Source organism: Chinchilla lanigera, unplaced genomic scaffold, assembly GCF_000276665.1.
Source record: "Chinchilla lanigera isolate Chin_1 unplaced genomic scaffold, ChiLan1.0 scaffold00003, whole genome shotgun sequence".
Classification (NCBI taxonomy): Eukaryota; Metazoa; Chordata; class Mammalia; order Rodentia; family Chinchillidae; genus Chinchilla; species Chinchilla lanigera.
Genome location: NW_004955404.1, coordinates 14849964 through 14867556, shown reverse-complemented (window position 1 = coordinate 14867556; position 17593 = coordinate 14849964). Strand labels below are relative to the sequence as shown.

The window sequence follows — 17593 nt, the reverse complement described above, 5'->3', positions numbered from 1 at the left end:
CATGTAGACAGAAATAGAGGAGAGGTGGGGGTGTGGAAATTGACTATAGAAGAACCAAGGAGATACTCTGGGAAGAAGAAAATTCTATCTTATTTTAGGTGGTGGTTACTGAGATGTACCCAACTATCAAAACTCATCAAGCTAAAAGAAAACGTTTCTTTTATTGTATGTCAATTATATCTCAATAAAAACTTTGGCAGGGTAAAAAATAAATATGCCATAGAAATTCCATTCCTATCCCTCTGGGCACACTCAGGGATTGGGCAATGCACACGAACACAGCCACAATGCCCAGAAGTGACTACCTTGGGTGCACTGGCAGTGGGGGAGGGGATACATGTGAGACCGAACAGTAACCAGCATGCACTATACACAGGGCTCCTGAGCCATGGGTGACCTAACTCACACAGGGTGCTGGCCCACCCCTCCCTCTGCTCTGCGGCTCCAGCTATACCATTTGCATCCACTGAAAGTGGATGACAGAGAACACTCTACCAGTGACTCAGAGAACGGGCTGTGAGAAGCAAGTGACTCACAGAACCCATCACATGGGAGACAACCCAGAGCCAGCAGAGATTACAATGACCTACGTATCGTAACAGATTGAAGGGACATATCCATACATCAAGCAGCAAGGCCAAGATTTTAATAAAGTTCGTGAGCCCAACACTTGTTCATTTATCAAGAAAACTCATTAAGTACATAGACAAAAATGAATGTAATCAAGAACAGCATATGGTGACTCTAAAGGTCTCAAATGAGTAAATATTTAGCCATTTTCCTCCTCTCAGAATTGTCCACTTTATCATTACTAAGGATGGAAGATGGCAGGAAGAGAATGCACTGTGAATGGCCACTATTGTTTCGCCATGGACATCGTCCAATAAAGCCAGGATGTAGAGTTCTATGCTCTGCGGAATACCACCAGGCTTGATAAAAATGAGAACCTTCATTTTTTTCTTTAGGTCTTAATTAGCTTCTTGTTGAACTAGAACCATTATCATTATAGCACACATGCTGGGACAAATTGGAACACCGGTTGCCAGCCTGGAAGTCTGGAGGGTCCCTGGTGATTAACTGTCACCACGCTGATGTGGATGGTGCTGCTCTCTAAGTGTGCCAATATCGCACTGCACAAAAACAGACCATCTCATTTTTCACTTTAAGGGGCTGGTGTGAATCCTATCGCCCTGATCACAGAAACCCACAGGTCAAGAGCCGGTCAATATTTCCAGGAATCCATATTATCACGGAATCCCCCTGTTGACAACAAGGAAACCACTTTCACCTGGCAGTTGGCATGAATCATTATCTCCAGGGCTGGCATTTGCACAGACTCTCCCTTCTTGCAAGTGCACTGCCTAAAACTCTTTTGCTGATTTTGAAAGCAGGAAAACACTGCAATTCGGTTAAAATGGATGCGCTTACTTTTAAAGAGCTGGTGAAGACAGAGATCTTAGAAGCAAGGGCAAGGCAACCTCACTAACAATCTCTTTTGTGTGATGGGGATTTGAGGGTAGGAGTGGGGGCAGGGGTGAACAAACCGTAGAAATCTCAAAATGACAAAGTCATTGTTCAGGGTGCTTTCTACACACTTTCCCTGACGTCTCTACACAATGAGATGCAAGGGTCAGTGGTACCGAGACAAGTCAAGGCGGTTCCCCTCTTAGGCGGCTATAAAAGCTGGTGACCCAACCTATTATTCTCAAGTCTCAGGCTGGCTTTGTTCTCAATATCCAGATGCAGCGGCTTTTTCTCACTGCTCCCCGCGGCGCCCTAGGAAGAAATGACTGAGGACACCTCCTTCACATTCTCTTTGACTTGGGCATTTTCACTTCATAAAGCTGCAGTCCATGCGTTTTGTGTGTGGGGAGGAGGGAATGACACATTCCGTGGTGGTCTCTACTGCTGCCTGCATTGGTGGCTCAAGTAGCCTCAGGATTAGTGCTTTGTGTCCCATGAAAGGATATGAAAAGTCAGTTACTGCAGCTCAGTCAAGCTGTTGATTTTTTTTTGAATGAGGGGTGTGAGGAGAAGAAAGGTTTTGCCATTCAGTTCTCCTCAATAACTTACAGCGTTTCGCTGAGGGCAGCTGTATTCAAGTTTGCACACTTGTAGTAGTCCCAATTTAAAAAAAATTTAAAAACTAAAACGCTTAAATCTCACCTCTGCACTGTATCTTCATTTTCATTTGCTTTGCTAGCGACAAGACCTCTTGAAGCCATGTTAACTACAAGAATTCTAGAAAATTGAGTCTCTTTGCAAAATGTCATCAGGGATCAAGGAAGTTTTAGAAATAGTACAGAAATTATACTGAATATAAAATATTCAGTGTTCAACAGGCTATTCTAAAAACAACTGATTTTGATTAGAGTCTTTAGGGAAAACAAACCTTGAATCTGGGACACAAACTTATGTGATGTTTATGGATCTGGTATCTGTCTGACAATTACCTTAACGCAATATAAGGCAACACAATGCTGTTACCAGACTATTTTTCCCGCTTAAAAATAAATGCCACATTTTTAAAACAACTACCCTTTATTTAGTAAATACTGTGTGCTTAAAAGATATGCTGTGAACTTTATTGGCAGGATACTGGGATGTCACTCAGTGGTAAAGCACCTGCCCAGCTTCTGCAAGGCCCTGGGTTAGATCCCTTGCACTGCCAAAAAATAAAAATAAAGTTAACCAAGTGTGGCGGTATTTGAGTGTAGTCCCAGTTACTGTGGCAAAAGGATTCCTTGAGCCCAGGGTTCAAGGGCAGCCTAGGTACCACAATGAGACTCCATCTCTAAAACAAATGAATTTTGATTAAAATTATGTCATTTCATCCTCACAGCAACTCTTACAAAGTAGGCAGCACTGTCCTAGTATGACAGATGTACAGTATGTGACTTTGTGAGGACACACACAGTGACTGGCAGATCCAGCACTAGAATTAGAAAGCAAGATTCCAAGGCTGCTCCGCTCCACCTCGTCTAATTCTTCAGCATCACTCGCATTACAAGTGCCCTCCAGCCACACATAATCGTACTTAGGGTCGCACACTTGACCTTCACGCCCTTAACACATGAAGTTTCTCTTAGAGAACCAGGAGCACTGGCAGAAGTGATTTCTAGGGCTCTTTAAGGTCCTTAGAAGAAACCCACTAAAACAGACTACATGCATGCCTTTTCTATCCTGGTTTCTTTCTTCCTTTGGAATTCAGAACAGCTCCAATTTTGCCAGCAACCATAATTTGACTAGACAGACACACAGTGACCTAGCAGCTTCAGAGGTTGGTCCAGTAAATGTCTGTGATGGTGTATAGATCCATGCTATTGGGATGTGGGGTTAGGAGGGGATGCTGAGGGCATGAGCCACGCTGCAGTGTGCACCCACTATTCAGAACCAAGGGTTTGCACTGGTCATGCTTGGCATTCCTATGTAAATGTCTCAAATAGAAATGTGTCCATACCCAGCTTCCCCATGTTTCTGAAACGCCTTCCTTCGGAGGCTCCTTCTGCTCTGTACTCTTCTACCCAATTCTCCAAAGCTGAAGTCTATGCTTAAGACAAAAGCCTCCCTGAGATCGGCCGCTCTGTGCCTATCAGCCTATATCTCCTCTAATGCCCCTGGACGCAGCAGTTCTACAACATGGAGTCCTTGCAAACACCCAGGCTTGTGGACTTCGGAGCAAACACCCCAGGCTCATGGGTTTCCCGTTAGCCGTGCTGCCTCCTCCTTCCCTATGTGTGGCTCAGGAAGCACCAGGACAACTTCCCCAGCAGGTTACAGAAGCCCTGTTAGTTCCTATGATTTGAAACCACAGTTGACCAGCTCAAAAGTAATACAAAACCTTAAAAGTTTTGCTTTAACTTGAAAACACTTAGACGCTGGACACGAGTTTCTGGTGGCTTTTCTTTTATAAATCACACCATGTATCATCTCTAAATTTCAAGACACCTGGGAAGCTCTGAGTACAGAGTCCTCCTACAGTCCCGCAACTGTCCCTCCCCCCACGACTTACTCTCAGCCATGCCTAATACCTAATTAATTTGTCAGTAAAAACAACTTTTTTTTCAGAACTGGGAATTGAAGCTAGAGCCATCCCACTAAGCTACATCCCCATTTCTACCACCACCACCGCCCCCCTTTTTAGAGACAGAAACAAGCAGCATGAGTGAGTTCAGGAAGAGTCAGAACTCTATGGGGTGGCCTGCGGGCCAGCACAGGCAGACACGTGTCGGCATGTTTTACAGAGGAATAAGGGAGCAACATGGAGCCCAGGAGGACAGACAGGCAATGAATGCATTAAAGTAGGTGCTGACTTCTTCATCCCACATAGATCACTTGTTAGCAAGGGAATTAAAAAGTAGGTAAAGGCTCGCATTCATGGGGGGTTCCAAGGATACCCCTGGGGGTTCAACTTTCAGCTTCACCCAACTAAGCATGAAGATCTATTAGCAATGTGACTGGTTTTCACTAACTTTGTCCATAATCATCCTGCAAATGGGAATCTAATCATGAAGCACTGCTAGGTTTCCACTGGGCCCATGGGTGACAAATGAACCACTGGGGACCCAGCACGGAGGAGACTGAATTGAAACAGGGTGAGTGGGGGGCAAGCGCAGCGTGCACAGGAAGAGGTGGCCTGCTGTCCAGCCCTCAGCGCAGCATCAAGGCAGCTGAGAATCCTCTGCCATAGGCTTCTCTCCAGGTGACCACAGTGACAGAGAGAAATATGCAAACAAGAGCCTTGCAGGAGACAAGCACAGGCACAATCAAGACAAGCATCACGCGTGTGAGCCCGACTGCTGGCCTCGCTTCCTTCCGGTAAAGTCCACCAGCGGGGAGTGGAGCCTCTGCAGAGGAGAGAGATACATACACACACCTCCCGTCCTTACAGTCCCATAAGATGACAAGGTGAGCTACCACTTTCCTGTTTAAAGATCTTGGGCAGGTCCAACTTTCTATAGGTTCAACTTAGAAAAGCCTTCAAGACTGGCTAACCTGTCACACTACAATTGCCCAAGTGACACATTTTCCTCAATTTATAGTATAGGAAATGTATGAAGTTACTTGATGTGAAAGGATGATCACATATGAACAACTGCTTCTTTGAGGGTAGATGTGTATTTTATGTACACACACACACACACAGAGTAGTAACAACTTGTGCTGTCAGGAATCAAATATCTCCAAACTCCTATGTCACAGTAAGAAATGTTACCACTATGAAATAAAATCAGGGAGGGGTGGTTTTGAGCCTTTCTTGATCATTTTTAAAAATACTGAAAATTTAAACTGCTACTTGGGCATTTGGTTCAATTAAACAGACAGTTTAAAAACAAAAATGATAGATTCATTCTACATCATTTATGCATTATGGATAGTACTTAAATTTAACTTGAGTATACCTATGTATTTTCCTCTAACGATTATACTTCCAACTAATAGTACAATTAGAATCGTCTATTGTTAAGTCTTGGTAATAAAGTTAAGCTCTAAACTGTAGAAGTTTGTATTCACTTTTGTCACAGCCATTTTTCCTTTCTTGTATACACAGTATTACCACACAGCTATGCATGGCACCACCCAAATACATACGCATCAAAGCAAATGTGAAGACAGTGTCTTCCACTTCTGGATGCCCACACCTAAAAATCATTCCAGTGTCTCCGGAACCCACGGTTGAGATCAGGCTTACAACAAAGCTAAGGAGGAAAATTTTTGAAAACTGTAGGTGCTGGATCTGGGAATTTTTTACATTACAAAGAAACAGGAAGTTCAAAGTATTTGGGGGAGAGGTTGTCTACTTTTAATTCTAAAGACAAATAAATAAGTAAAGTAAGCGTGACTATTTCTAAAAATCTGTTTCTAAAATACTGCAGGGGTCATGTTACACGAGCATTTACAAAATACGGACGTTGCCTTTAGTAGAAGGGTGGGTGGGCACCAGAAAGCAAATCATTTCAATGGTAGCAACTCTGCCCGGAACTCACCTGAGAATACTCTGGTGTGATACAAACACAGGAAACAGCAGTTTGTGTCTCACTCAGGTGTATGGCTCAGAAATGTAAAACACAAGTTTCTAATGAATCGCTGACTAGCTGTGTGATCTTGGACAAGCTTAAGTCACTTCTCTGGGCTTTATTTCCCTCATCTATGAAACCAGCATTGTAACAGTGTGGAGCTCATGGAGTTGCTGGGAAGATGACCAGAGGGGTTGCACAAATAAAGCACTGAAAATGAGGCTTGACACATAAGAGGCCCCCATTGGATGTTATCTGGGATCACTGTTGTTCACAGCTGATTTGGACTATACAAGACTTACACTGATTTTAAGAACTCTTGGATAAGCACAACTCCAACCCATGTAGGAAATCAAGATAGCCAGCAACAATTAAAAAAAAAAAAAACAGAGTAAATTCAGTGTTGTGAAAAAACCCTACATCACCCTTAGCTTCTTATACTGCCCAGCCAGGTATCCCTGGCATGTGGGAGTTCCTGCCAAGGTTGCTGGAAGGTGAAGCCCGACCCACAGAGGGCCACCTCCCCCTCTGGGGACACGCTCAATCCAGCCTGTGGGGCCTCAGGGATAAAAGGCTACGATTCCATAATATACAACCCCAGAGCCTTTTCCTTAAGGGATCATACATATCCCAGTTGGTGATGGAAGACTTGAACATTTTTAAAACAACAAAAAGCAGCCCATGAGAAGATCAAATAAGCACGGCATTCCCGTTTGACCTACGATGTGAACCCAATGTCCTTCCTTTGATTAAATGTCCCAGCAGCCTGTTTCTCATTGCATCCAGAGCAGAATCCAAATCCTGCTCTGGGTCTAGAAGCCTCAGCAGCCTAGACCTGCCCACCTGTGACACCTCCTCTTCCTGGGCACGAGTGGCTCTCTCCCATCCGGAACTCTGGCACCTGCTCCTCCCTACCCTCCCCAGCTCTTCTTAGCATGGTCATTTCCCTCGTACTGTTCAAACTCTGGGTCACCTACTTCACTGACCACCCTGATCCAAGTGACCCTCTTAGTTTCTCCTAACACCGTCCTTTCCTGAACACAGTGTCAGGATGCTGAGCTCGCTGTATTTATTTTAATTGGTTGTCTACATTCTAGCTATCCCTGCTCTAGGATGTCAATTCCTGGAAGCCAAAACCCAGTTCACTCATTGCTTTATACTCTAATCCTACAAAAGCAGGTATGCAGGAAGTGCTCCACAAATACTGACTCACGCAGAGGTTTCAATGAGAGAGGTAAGTGACATACACCAAGTGCAGTGCTCGGCCTGGTGTGATGTGAGCCCTTTTCCTTTGTAGGACATAGAGACTGTCTTATTACCAAGCTGACTGCTACAGAGAAGTGCCATTAGTGGTAAAGACAGGCTCGTGCTGGGCATGACAGGATGAAGGAAATGGTACATGTAAGGTGTGCAAACATAGAGTACACATATGCAGAGAAGCAGGGAGATGCACATATGCCCAGACACACATACAGATACAGTACACACATACGTCTAGGAGGCACATAGTTTCTTTCTTGGAATTTGGAGAGAGAATAAAGAGCTAGGGATTTTGCTTATCCATCACACAAATCACAGGCAAATGAAACAAAACAAATGTATTTAGATACAGATTCTAAGAGGATGCTGTACAGTGAGAAAAGGGTTCCAGGTCCCTGCTGTAGGGCCAGGTCCTCCGCTGCTGGTCTCAGGGGAAGCTATAATCTGATTATGCATTGAGAGGGCTCACCCTTCTTATGACATATTAAAGTCTGTGGTTCAGGGGAGAAAATCTAGTTAAGTACTGAAATCAACAAAGACACTGGCATTTTCAAGCAAAGAACAAAGGTATCTGCTGATTTCAGAGGATGGGGCGCTGGCTAAGCTACACACCGCAGTGAAGACAAAGATAGAAGGCACAAAAAACAACAGACAGGGCTTCCTCGTATTTGCAAAATGTTAAATAAATTACCTGAGATTTCACCGAAGGGCATGAGAAGGAATTAGTTGAGAAAAAGTACACTGAATAAATTCTTCGGAAGTAATAAAGAACTATCAAAGTTTATCAAATACACCACAGATGAGGACAGTCATCAATGTAGGCGTCAGAACACACTCTGCACTGAGCACAACCTTTAAAAAGAATTTCCCCCACTTTGCCTCCGGCTCTCAGCAGATGTCAGGAAACAGTGCTGGTGCTTCCAGCAACTTGTTTGGTGTGATGTGATCCCTTTTCCTTTGTAGGACATAGAGACTGTCTTATTACCAAGCCAACTGCTACAGAGAAGTGCCATTAATGGTAAAGAGAGACTCGTGCTGGTCATGACAGGATGAAGGAAATGGTACGTGTAAGGTATGCAAACATAGACTACACACATGCAGAGAAGCACGGAGATGCACATATGCCCAGACACACATACAGATACAGTACACACATACATCTAGGAAGCCTCCTCTTTTCTCTCCTCCGCTCAAAGGCTCCTCCTCACCACAAAGCTGGCCAATCTCTCCAAGTGAGCGCTGCTTTCCCCCTTCCATCCCCCTGGGGCAGCACTCAGAGAAATGAGCACTGCAGCTCACAAGGGGTGACCCTATGGGCGCTTCAGAGAGAGGCAATGAGGGCAGGCTCCCTACTGGTCCCATCTCCCGAAGGAAGGGAGGGTGCCTGGCCATGGTTGACTCCACTCCAGCGCCTGGCCCTCTAGACTCAGCCACCTCTGTGCATACTCAGAAGTGCATACACTGAGCACACAGTTGGAGCTCCATAAAAGATCAGGAATGTGGGGGGTGTTCTATGAGAAATACTGAAAAGAATTAAAAATTCTTTGTATAAGTCGTAGACTTAATAATAGAAATTTTTTGAGAAACAGCTTCAAGGGCCGGAGATGTAGCTCAGTGACATAAGTGCCTGCCTGGCAAGCGCAAGGTCCTGAGTTCAATTCCCAGCACTGAAAAAAAAAGAAAGATTGATAGAAACACCTTCAAGATTTTCCATGATATATCTAACTGCAAAGGGAGTCATAGGACATATCAAATATCTACAGTATTTGTATTAAAGGTATTATTAAAAGTTCTAAGTTTAAATGCTGGTAAAAGATTATAAATACGGCTTTCCTAATAACCCAACCATAAACATGGCTTTACTAATAATCCAATCATTATTTTAAGAATATGAAGAACTAGATTCAAGCTGCTGATGTTTGTAATAATGTTATGAAGTCAAACACTTCAAAATGTGGAATTCAGTTGTCTTGTCCATGCATTTCTTTGTTGGTTTACCCAAATAAATATCTTTTAAAGATCTAATTCCTGCTCAGTGGATTTTCTGCCATTACTAATTTCTCGTGCTGAGGTCTAGATAAACATCTTTATAATATGTGTATTTTGATTCCTATTTTCATAAGAATACGCAGTTGTAACCTGTGATGAACCATTCCACAGAATTTCGATAGATGATCTGACTTGAGAAATACTGAGCCCAGCACTTGGGAGGCTACAGTAGGAGGATTGCAAGTTTGGGTCCAGCCTGCACAATTTAGTGGGACCTTGACTCAAAAAAAAAAATTTAAGAAGTTGGGGGAGGGGAGCTAGTGCCCGGCTAGCTCAGTTGGTAAAGCATGAGACCCTTGAAAACGGTGGGGCTGAAGATGTAGCTCAGAGTGAGACAGGTCCTGGGTTCAATCCACAGTACTTAAAAAGAAATTGTTAATACTCAAAAGTGATTACAACAGTTGAAGAAGCAAAGAAATAAAACATATACAAACACCATTTTCTAAGCCAGATGTACACTGCTTGCCCCTGGCTAAGTCATCTGATAAACCCACGGCAACCATGCTGTAACTATTACCTTGTAACCCCACAAATTCTTTCCAGTGATATATCTATACTGTACACTTTAAAACATCCTTAAATTCTACCCTGCTAATCACTGGGTCAGTGAAAAACCTACCTCTCTTTAGTCACCGTGATGCCCACTGTACCCACCCACGCAGGCACCCAAGTCTCACCTCCCCCAACCCCATCTCCCTTTGAAGCAGGACAGCAATAAACGACACACATTTTCAAAATCAGTGGCATCACCGCGGCCCACGAGCATGGGTAACGAATTACAGGAAGCAATATAAAAATAAGCAAAAACCATCAATGTTCACACAAATACAAATCCTTTGTTGAAGTCTAAGGGACAAAGTTATAGCAATAGCCTCTTCCCAGCCGGAGAATTTGCTCACATAATTGCATAGAACTCCTTATCTTAGTAATTTCATCAGGAGAGTAACAAAGGTGTGCCTGATTTCTATCTAGCTTCTACAGAACACGCTAACTGCGGACATCACACCATGACTAAGGGCTCTGTTCTCAGGCCCCTCCCCTCAGTTCTTCAGCACCGGACTCACTTGGAAACAGCAGTTTTGGCTGAATGGTCCAGAGCGCTGGACTCTCACTTACAAAACCAAAAAAAAATTTACCATTATCTTACAGAAAAAGCAATCAAACATGCATGCTGTGGATTACAACAATTCACACGGAAAACATAATTATATTATTTATTTCTCCAGCTATTTGATTTTAATTCTCCAGTAAAGCATGAGCATAGGTCTATCTTTAGTATGAAAAAAATTCTGGTAAGTGGAAAGCTTGCTTAACTCCCGATTCACAAACATCGAAGTATTGGGTTTTGATATTCAGTCTGGTTTTTACTATATATCCTGCCAAGTTCTTTCTGCTTGAGAACCCCAGACGAGGCGCAGCTTTCCTACGGGTCAGTAAGCACCCACCTCTTGACATCCAAGTGCTTCCTGACAACGACATTCCCAGTCCTTTCTACATTCACTTGTCTCAGTCAAACCCAGGGCTGAGTGCAGAAGGCCTCTTGTTCCACAAGCTTCTCTATGTCCAGCTTTTCTATGTACTGGAGGAACTGCGGGTCCAGTTGGTAATCACCCACAGAATGGGACGAGAGACATCACGACCCAGGGCCACCTCACATCAGCAGCGGCTTTGCTAATGACGTTAAGAACAAAGGCAGACGGAAAATTTTCTATTGTCTCAATTCTGAAAAGGGTTTAATGATCCCCTTGGAACTGATGATCTACACAAGAGGCCTGAGAAGTCCTTTCTGTCAGAGGCCCAGAGAGGGGGCCACGGTGGAGGTAGGTAATATTCATGCTACATGTATGGCTTGCCTGACAAGAACTTAAAAAAAAATTTTATTTGATTTATTGAAGGACAGAGCCAACAAAATACCTTTTGGGGAGAAAAGAAAAAAGAAAAAAAGAAAACTACCACCTTCCAAAGTAAGATCAACTGCTAAGAATAGTCAAAAGGTGAGTCTAGCCGATCGTCATTTTGACCTTGCTTCGTTTTAATTCAGGAGACTATTTAGAAATGTAAGGAGCAACCCCTTTCATTCGGCTCAGCTAGCAGAGCTAATAGGCTTCTAATTAATTTCCAGAAGATTGCTGTTATAACTAACAGGTTTTAAACATTTGGTTGATTGGGGAAAATGAATTGAATATAATGTATTTGATTTGGAAAATTAGTTTTCATTCTATGTGCTTACCATAATAGTGTTTATTTTAAGTTTACATGATTCCATTAAGAGTCCCAGAACACACCAGGTTGTTTTCATCCCTATGGAGTCCAATCCAACTTAAAAAAAAAAAAAATCAATTTACATTTAGATTTTTGTTGGCCTTTATTTGAAGGCAGGTTAAATTTATTTCTGTGGCTCTAATAAAATCTTTGCTTGGTAACATAGCGATGGGCCCCAAATACTTCAGAATGATCCCGGCGATAGCTCAGTCAAAAGCCCACTCATCGAATGCAAATCCTCCCGAGAAAGGCTCTGCACACAGAGCGAGATGAACCAGCATGGGCATTGTTTATGAAGTTTCACTTGATTCCTCCTGACAACCATTTAAACAATGAATGTTGGGAAATGTCCCTCAAAGAATCAACAACAATGGTAGGGATCACTGCTTTTCTATTTGGCTAATACTATTTTTAAAAGGAGAAAATATTTCTTCCTGAAGGGATTATGGGAAGCCTTATTAAAGACACCTGCAAACAAAACAAGTGACAATAGATCTTTATCATAATTGATAACTGAGTTATCCTTCATATAAAACACCTTTCTCGGAGACAATAACATCAAGATTTACCTTGCTGTAGATTCAAGAAATCGGCTAACTGGGACCAGGAGTATTCAACAATGGTTAAGTTTACCAAGGTTATGTGAGCGGATAATAAAAAAAGACACTTGTCTATGTGGTTAAACAGAAGCGCGGAGACTAGAATTTCCTCTCCCTACACTGCTGAGAATGTTTTATATTGAAATCAAGCAGCATCCATCCCTTTCCCTCCACAGGCGATACAAAAACACTGAAGGGATTCTAATTAGCAGAGCTCACTCTGCTAAGCACACAGTGGGCCAGCTGGCTTTGGAAACTCAGCCTTGGCCTAGCTTGTCGTTGCGAAGAAACAGAACCTTTCACAAAATCTTCTCAAAGTAATTAACAATGCTGTCAAAATGTGTACTTCCAGTCATCTGCATTCTATGTAAGGAAGGAAACTGTGTTAGTGAAAGACTGCTTCTGGGGGATAAATAGAATAGCAAAATCCAGCAGGACACAGTAAAAAAAAAAAAATAAGTTTGCAGAAGAAAAAAAAATCAGAGGTGTTTGTTTGCAGTAAAAGGACTCCACCCATGAGTCCCAGGTGAGTTCAAAGTTATGTGACCTTGGTACACAGACAACACTGCCTGCACAGGTGACGCTCTTTGCAGGCAGATTCCTGCCTTCCTGTGCAACTAACTACTTCCGGTCATCATCTGAGGGCTACTACTGATTTTTCTGATATAGCTTATTAAGTAACGTGGACTTCTTTTATGCCAAGGAATCTACATTTAAAGATCAACTGACCACTGAAAAAAAAGGAAGAAAGACCAGAGGACTGAGTCATAATCAGAGACCCTGATGGTAGCACTTTCTTTTCTTGGCCCCAAATTTGACACATGGTTAGAAATGCAATCAACTGGCACTTAGGGAAAGTGGAAAAAGTTCAAACTCATGACAGTTTAGCCACAGGAGCTGGGCTTTTAGAATACCCTCAGCTTTTGATAGATGCATTTCATTTCCAAAATAAACACCTGGGTAAAATAGGGTTGGCCCAGCCCAAATCACTGAACAAGAGACAGAAGTCAACAGCAGGTAAAATAAATACCACATGAGCAATAATACTGAACGGGGGGTGAAGATGAGATGACCCAAGATCATTCTTTAGGACCTCAAGGGCACGGACAAAACAAACGTTTCACAGAAGGTATTTCTGAGGAGTTGCGGGTTTTACTTTTTAAAGAAAGACACCTTAAGACTGCAGTGAATGTGTGAAAAGAAAAGCTGCCTAGAAAAACAAAGAAAGACATTTCCTGAGATGACTTTGATCCTGTACTCAAATTATTGGCTTAAACATGCTTGTCTTCAAAGGTTTTGTATCTGCAATAACCGCTCTCTTTTGTCATTGCTAACAAAGTATTATTTTCACCTTATTATTACTAATCTTTCTTTTGTAAGTAACCACACCTGGTTTTATCCCCCTCCCAAAGGGAGAAGAAAAAAAAAAAAACTGCAGTAAATATTTGCCTTTTGTGGTAATACAATGCATAATTTAGTTAATCTGGGCTATCTTTCCATGAGAGGTGATTGTTTCTACATTATGAAATGTGTTCACAATGAAGTGAAATCCACGCCAGATACCTGGGAGGCAGACAGAGAGCCACTTACCCAGCATGTAGCTGCCACAAACCAACCCTGACTGACTGCATGGCCACTCCTACACACGGGTGTTACTCATGCTAACTTAGCCTCCGAATCATAACCACACCTTTTTCACAAACATAGGCTTTTTATTAAGGTAACATTACACATCACCGGGCCAAGGGCCCCGCTCCTGTTTCCTTCCCCCATGAAACAGCTTTGGAAAAAATAGAAACTTCAGTTATCCATTTGACAACTTGACGTTACTGTTACATTACCTGGATGAAATCTAGAAATGTCAAGGGAAGCAAGTCATCCATATGTCCAATGTCTTTGGAGAAACGATTTAAAATTCTTCCTGCAAGAACAGGATATGAGAAATTACTCATTTCCCCAGATAGACCCTTTAAGAGAAACAATTCCCAAATAAATCAAAACAATATTTTAAATGCATATGTATTTAATATATTATGCATTCATATGAAATAAGCCAATGTCAATGGCAAAGAAAAAGAAAAGAGGATGATACCTAAAGAGAAATAAAAATACCACCAAATGGTACTAAGCAGGGAATTACAATGTGGCCTTGATTTAAAGGGGGGGGGTGTCTTGTGACAGTGACAGTGACAGTATTTGGAAGGGTTTATGGGATTTATTCACTTTTTTTACTTTTGGTATATGTTTGGGTTGGAGAATTTTAGAACATTTCTCAAATTTTGGTCTCATCCAGGACTTCAATCCAAGTGCTAACTAGGCAGGTGAACAATAGTAAATATTAAATCAATTCTGCTTTAGTTATCAGAATTCTGCTGAGCAGTACATTTTTAAATAAATGTAATTGTAACCTGTTTTTTAGGGGGTTTTTTAGCCAGGATGGTTCACAGTACTTCTATTTTGGGAACACTTGAAATCCTTCCAGGTTGAGAGTATACTACTGTAGCACAAGTCATTATTTTCAGACGGGAGCCAAGTGTGACAAAGGCAAACTGAAATGTCTAAGAAGACAAGAGGAATGCAGGCAGGAAAACGGAAATAATACTTAATGATTAAAGATGACTTCTTATCATTGATTTTATTTCCCCTGTCAAGCGGAATCCAAGAAAATGGTGTATCAATAAAGGCTTTAGAAACACAAGGTTAAAACTATAACTAATAATAAATATCTTCTATCTTTCTGATTTATCTCATTTTGAAAAGTGAAGCTACCCTCACACAGAGCCTATTTTGATGCAGGCAACCCAATAAATGTGCTTGTTGGCCCCTGAGCTTATGTTCTACCTCATGCTTTGGGAAGCCCTGGGTCCTCCTGCCTGTGTCAGTCTGAGAGGACTTCCTCAAACTTTTCACATCTCAAAGCCACTGGACCAGGAATGATCAGGGGCTGAGCTCCCACTGCCTCTGCAGTTCTTACTTGGGGCACCTGGGCTTGGCAAGGAAGCATGAGGTGGGGAAGTCGAGCCATGATTTTCCTGTTTTAGGCTCAGGACATACAGACTCCAAAAAGCATCCCTTCGTGATATCTTGGGCAGGCCCAGTGACAACTTTCTTAGCTCTAATAACACCTCCTTTAGAGCTGTCCCGAGGATTAAATAGGGCATGCCCGAGAAAGAAGCCAGTCACAATGCCAGGCACTTTTTCACAGATGCCCAACAAACAGAATGTGGGATAACGACTATTCCCGCAGGTTCTGCAGCATGCCATCTGGGAAGGAAGTTCAAAGTGTTAAAATGCAGATTCTGACTCAGTGGCTGGGGTGGAGCTTGAGAGTCTGCATTTCTAACAAGCTTCCAGGATGCCCTTCCTGCAGTTTCCCAGATCACACTGGGCGGAGCGAAAGGCTGGACGAGTGTTAATCACACATGTCTGAGGAACACTACAATCAGATGGGCAGTTTTTCCCACCTACTCTTACAGATTTTATAGCCCATTTAGTTATATTTTTAACTTCTCAAAAATCAATACCAAAAGAAAGAAAATCCACACTGACAAAATATTAAATATATAATTAAAATTCTTTCAATGAAATAGTTACAACTTATAAAATATAGGCAAGATTTAGACACAATGGAAGTGTGGTTCTGTGTAAAATGTCAGGAAATACTCAAAATCTTTCTTAAAAAAGATGAAAGTACTACACAGAGAAGATCAGTACATGAAAGTCACCCCCCTTATCTTCTATTCGATATAAGAATCTTAAGGTCTAGGAGACCCAAGATTTGCCAAGGGCATAAAACACAATATAAACACAAATCACCAAGAAAAGCTCTCTCTCCACATAGCTACTTCCATAAGTGAAGTATCAAAGACTGTCCAAAATCCACACTTCTATTCACCAACTACATATAGAAAAGGTGAGATTGGAAAGTTCAATAATTAACACTTCATTGCTCTAAGAAACGAAGAAGTCAGAGAACAGTGTTTGCAGAATATTTTCATCTGGCTTTGCAGGTAGACTATCAAAATCCAAGCTGTGATGTCAAGTTTATGGCCTCATGGTCATTTTCTCAGAGGTCTCCAAATCAAACCTGATGATGAATTCCCTGAATGTTCCTGCCACACCTCTCCATCCCAATGATGTGGCCCCTGCTGAAACGTGTCCAGGATGTAAGGGAAGGGGAGTCAGTTTCCTAGGGGAAGCTCAGTCCATTTTCCAGTGGTTCTGTTACAAAGGGTTTCCATGCATTAAACCTTCCCCGGAACATCCAATTGTTAATTGCTGCTTATTCTGCACTTATAGCTGCTAGAGGGAATCTAATTTCTCTTGATATGACAACTCTTCTAGTAGCCTTTACAGACTTCTCTTGAGAAACTGACCCCTGCTGCCTTGATTACCCTACATCAGACAGATGTTCAGGCTCACTTCATGCCTGGGGCCCAGGACTGAAGTCAATACCCCAGGAGCAGTCTGAACTTCTCAGGGTGAAGTGTGGGCACACCATCTACTCCATTTGCACAGGATATGGCCAATCGCAAAGCCCATAATCAGATCACATTTACCAGATCTCATGTAAGACTCCCATTAAATGAAAACCGACTTCATTCCATGTTTACATGGAGAGGTGGAAACAACCAGGCAAATGTGAAGAAACAACTTTGAGAGTACATTTTTTTCACCTAGAAATTCTGTTTCTAGGAAGCTTGGCCAAGTACAAAGATGCTTAAAATATTCCATTATTTGGTAAGTCAGAGGTAGGAACCAACCTAAATGTCCAAAAAATGTCTATCTTGTGTTGTGGGCAATTTTAATTTCTCTTTTTTATAGTGACTATGATTTGTTGTTGGAGACCACTACAAAGCAGCTCTGAGCATGAAAACCAACTCACTTTTCATGTTTATCTGTGAGGTTGCTCAAGGCCTAGGCCCTTGTCTGGAGATGGGCAGCAGACTCATATAAGTAAACCTCTATGAGTCACTGGTCCCCCCTGAGGTCTGTATTGGCCTGTGAAGTTGGGATGCCTCAAAGGACAAGATAAGGCCTCAGCTGCAGACTTTTGGCTCCAACCCCAATTAACTAAAAGGAAACTGTAGCTACAGACCTCTCACTTCTACAGTGAAGGCCTTCCAGGAGATAACATAGTTCTCCTAAATTAACATAATATATTGGAGTCCTTAAAGGGATTCCGAAGTTCTGCCTAGATTCCTGCATTTTCCTCAGTATTCCCCTCCTTTGTTTGAAAACCTAATAAATACAGGCTGCCCACAGAAATTCTTAGTCTAAAATCCCAGAACCTCAAATTCTGTGAAAGCCAATAACATCCAAGAAATTGAAATATTTAGGAATCCATCTAACAAAAGAAGTCAAAGATCTCTTTAATGAAAACTACAGTACTCTAAAAAAAGAGAT

General features: G+C 42.2%; 1 protein-coding gene across 2 annotated transcripts in view; it reads right to left on the bottom strand.

Annotated features, from left to right (window-relative positions):
* The window catches only part of Abcc4 (ATP-binding cassette, sub-family C (CFTR/MRP), member 4), a gene marked incomplete at its 5' end in the record, with an annotated part of 227137 nt that overhangs the window by 60388 nt on the left and 149156 nt on the right, over positions 1–17593 (bottom strand). For both annotated transcript variants that reach the window (XM_005374108.2, XM_005374109.2), the window contains 1 exon segment: positions 14029–14108. In XM_005374108.2, the coding sequence (XP_005374165.1) occupies positions 14029–14108 (80 nt within the window).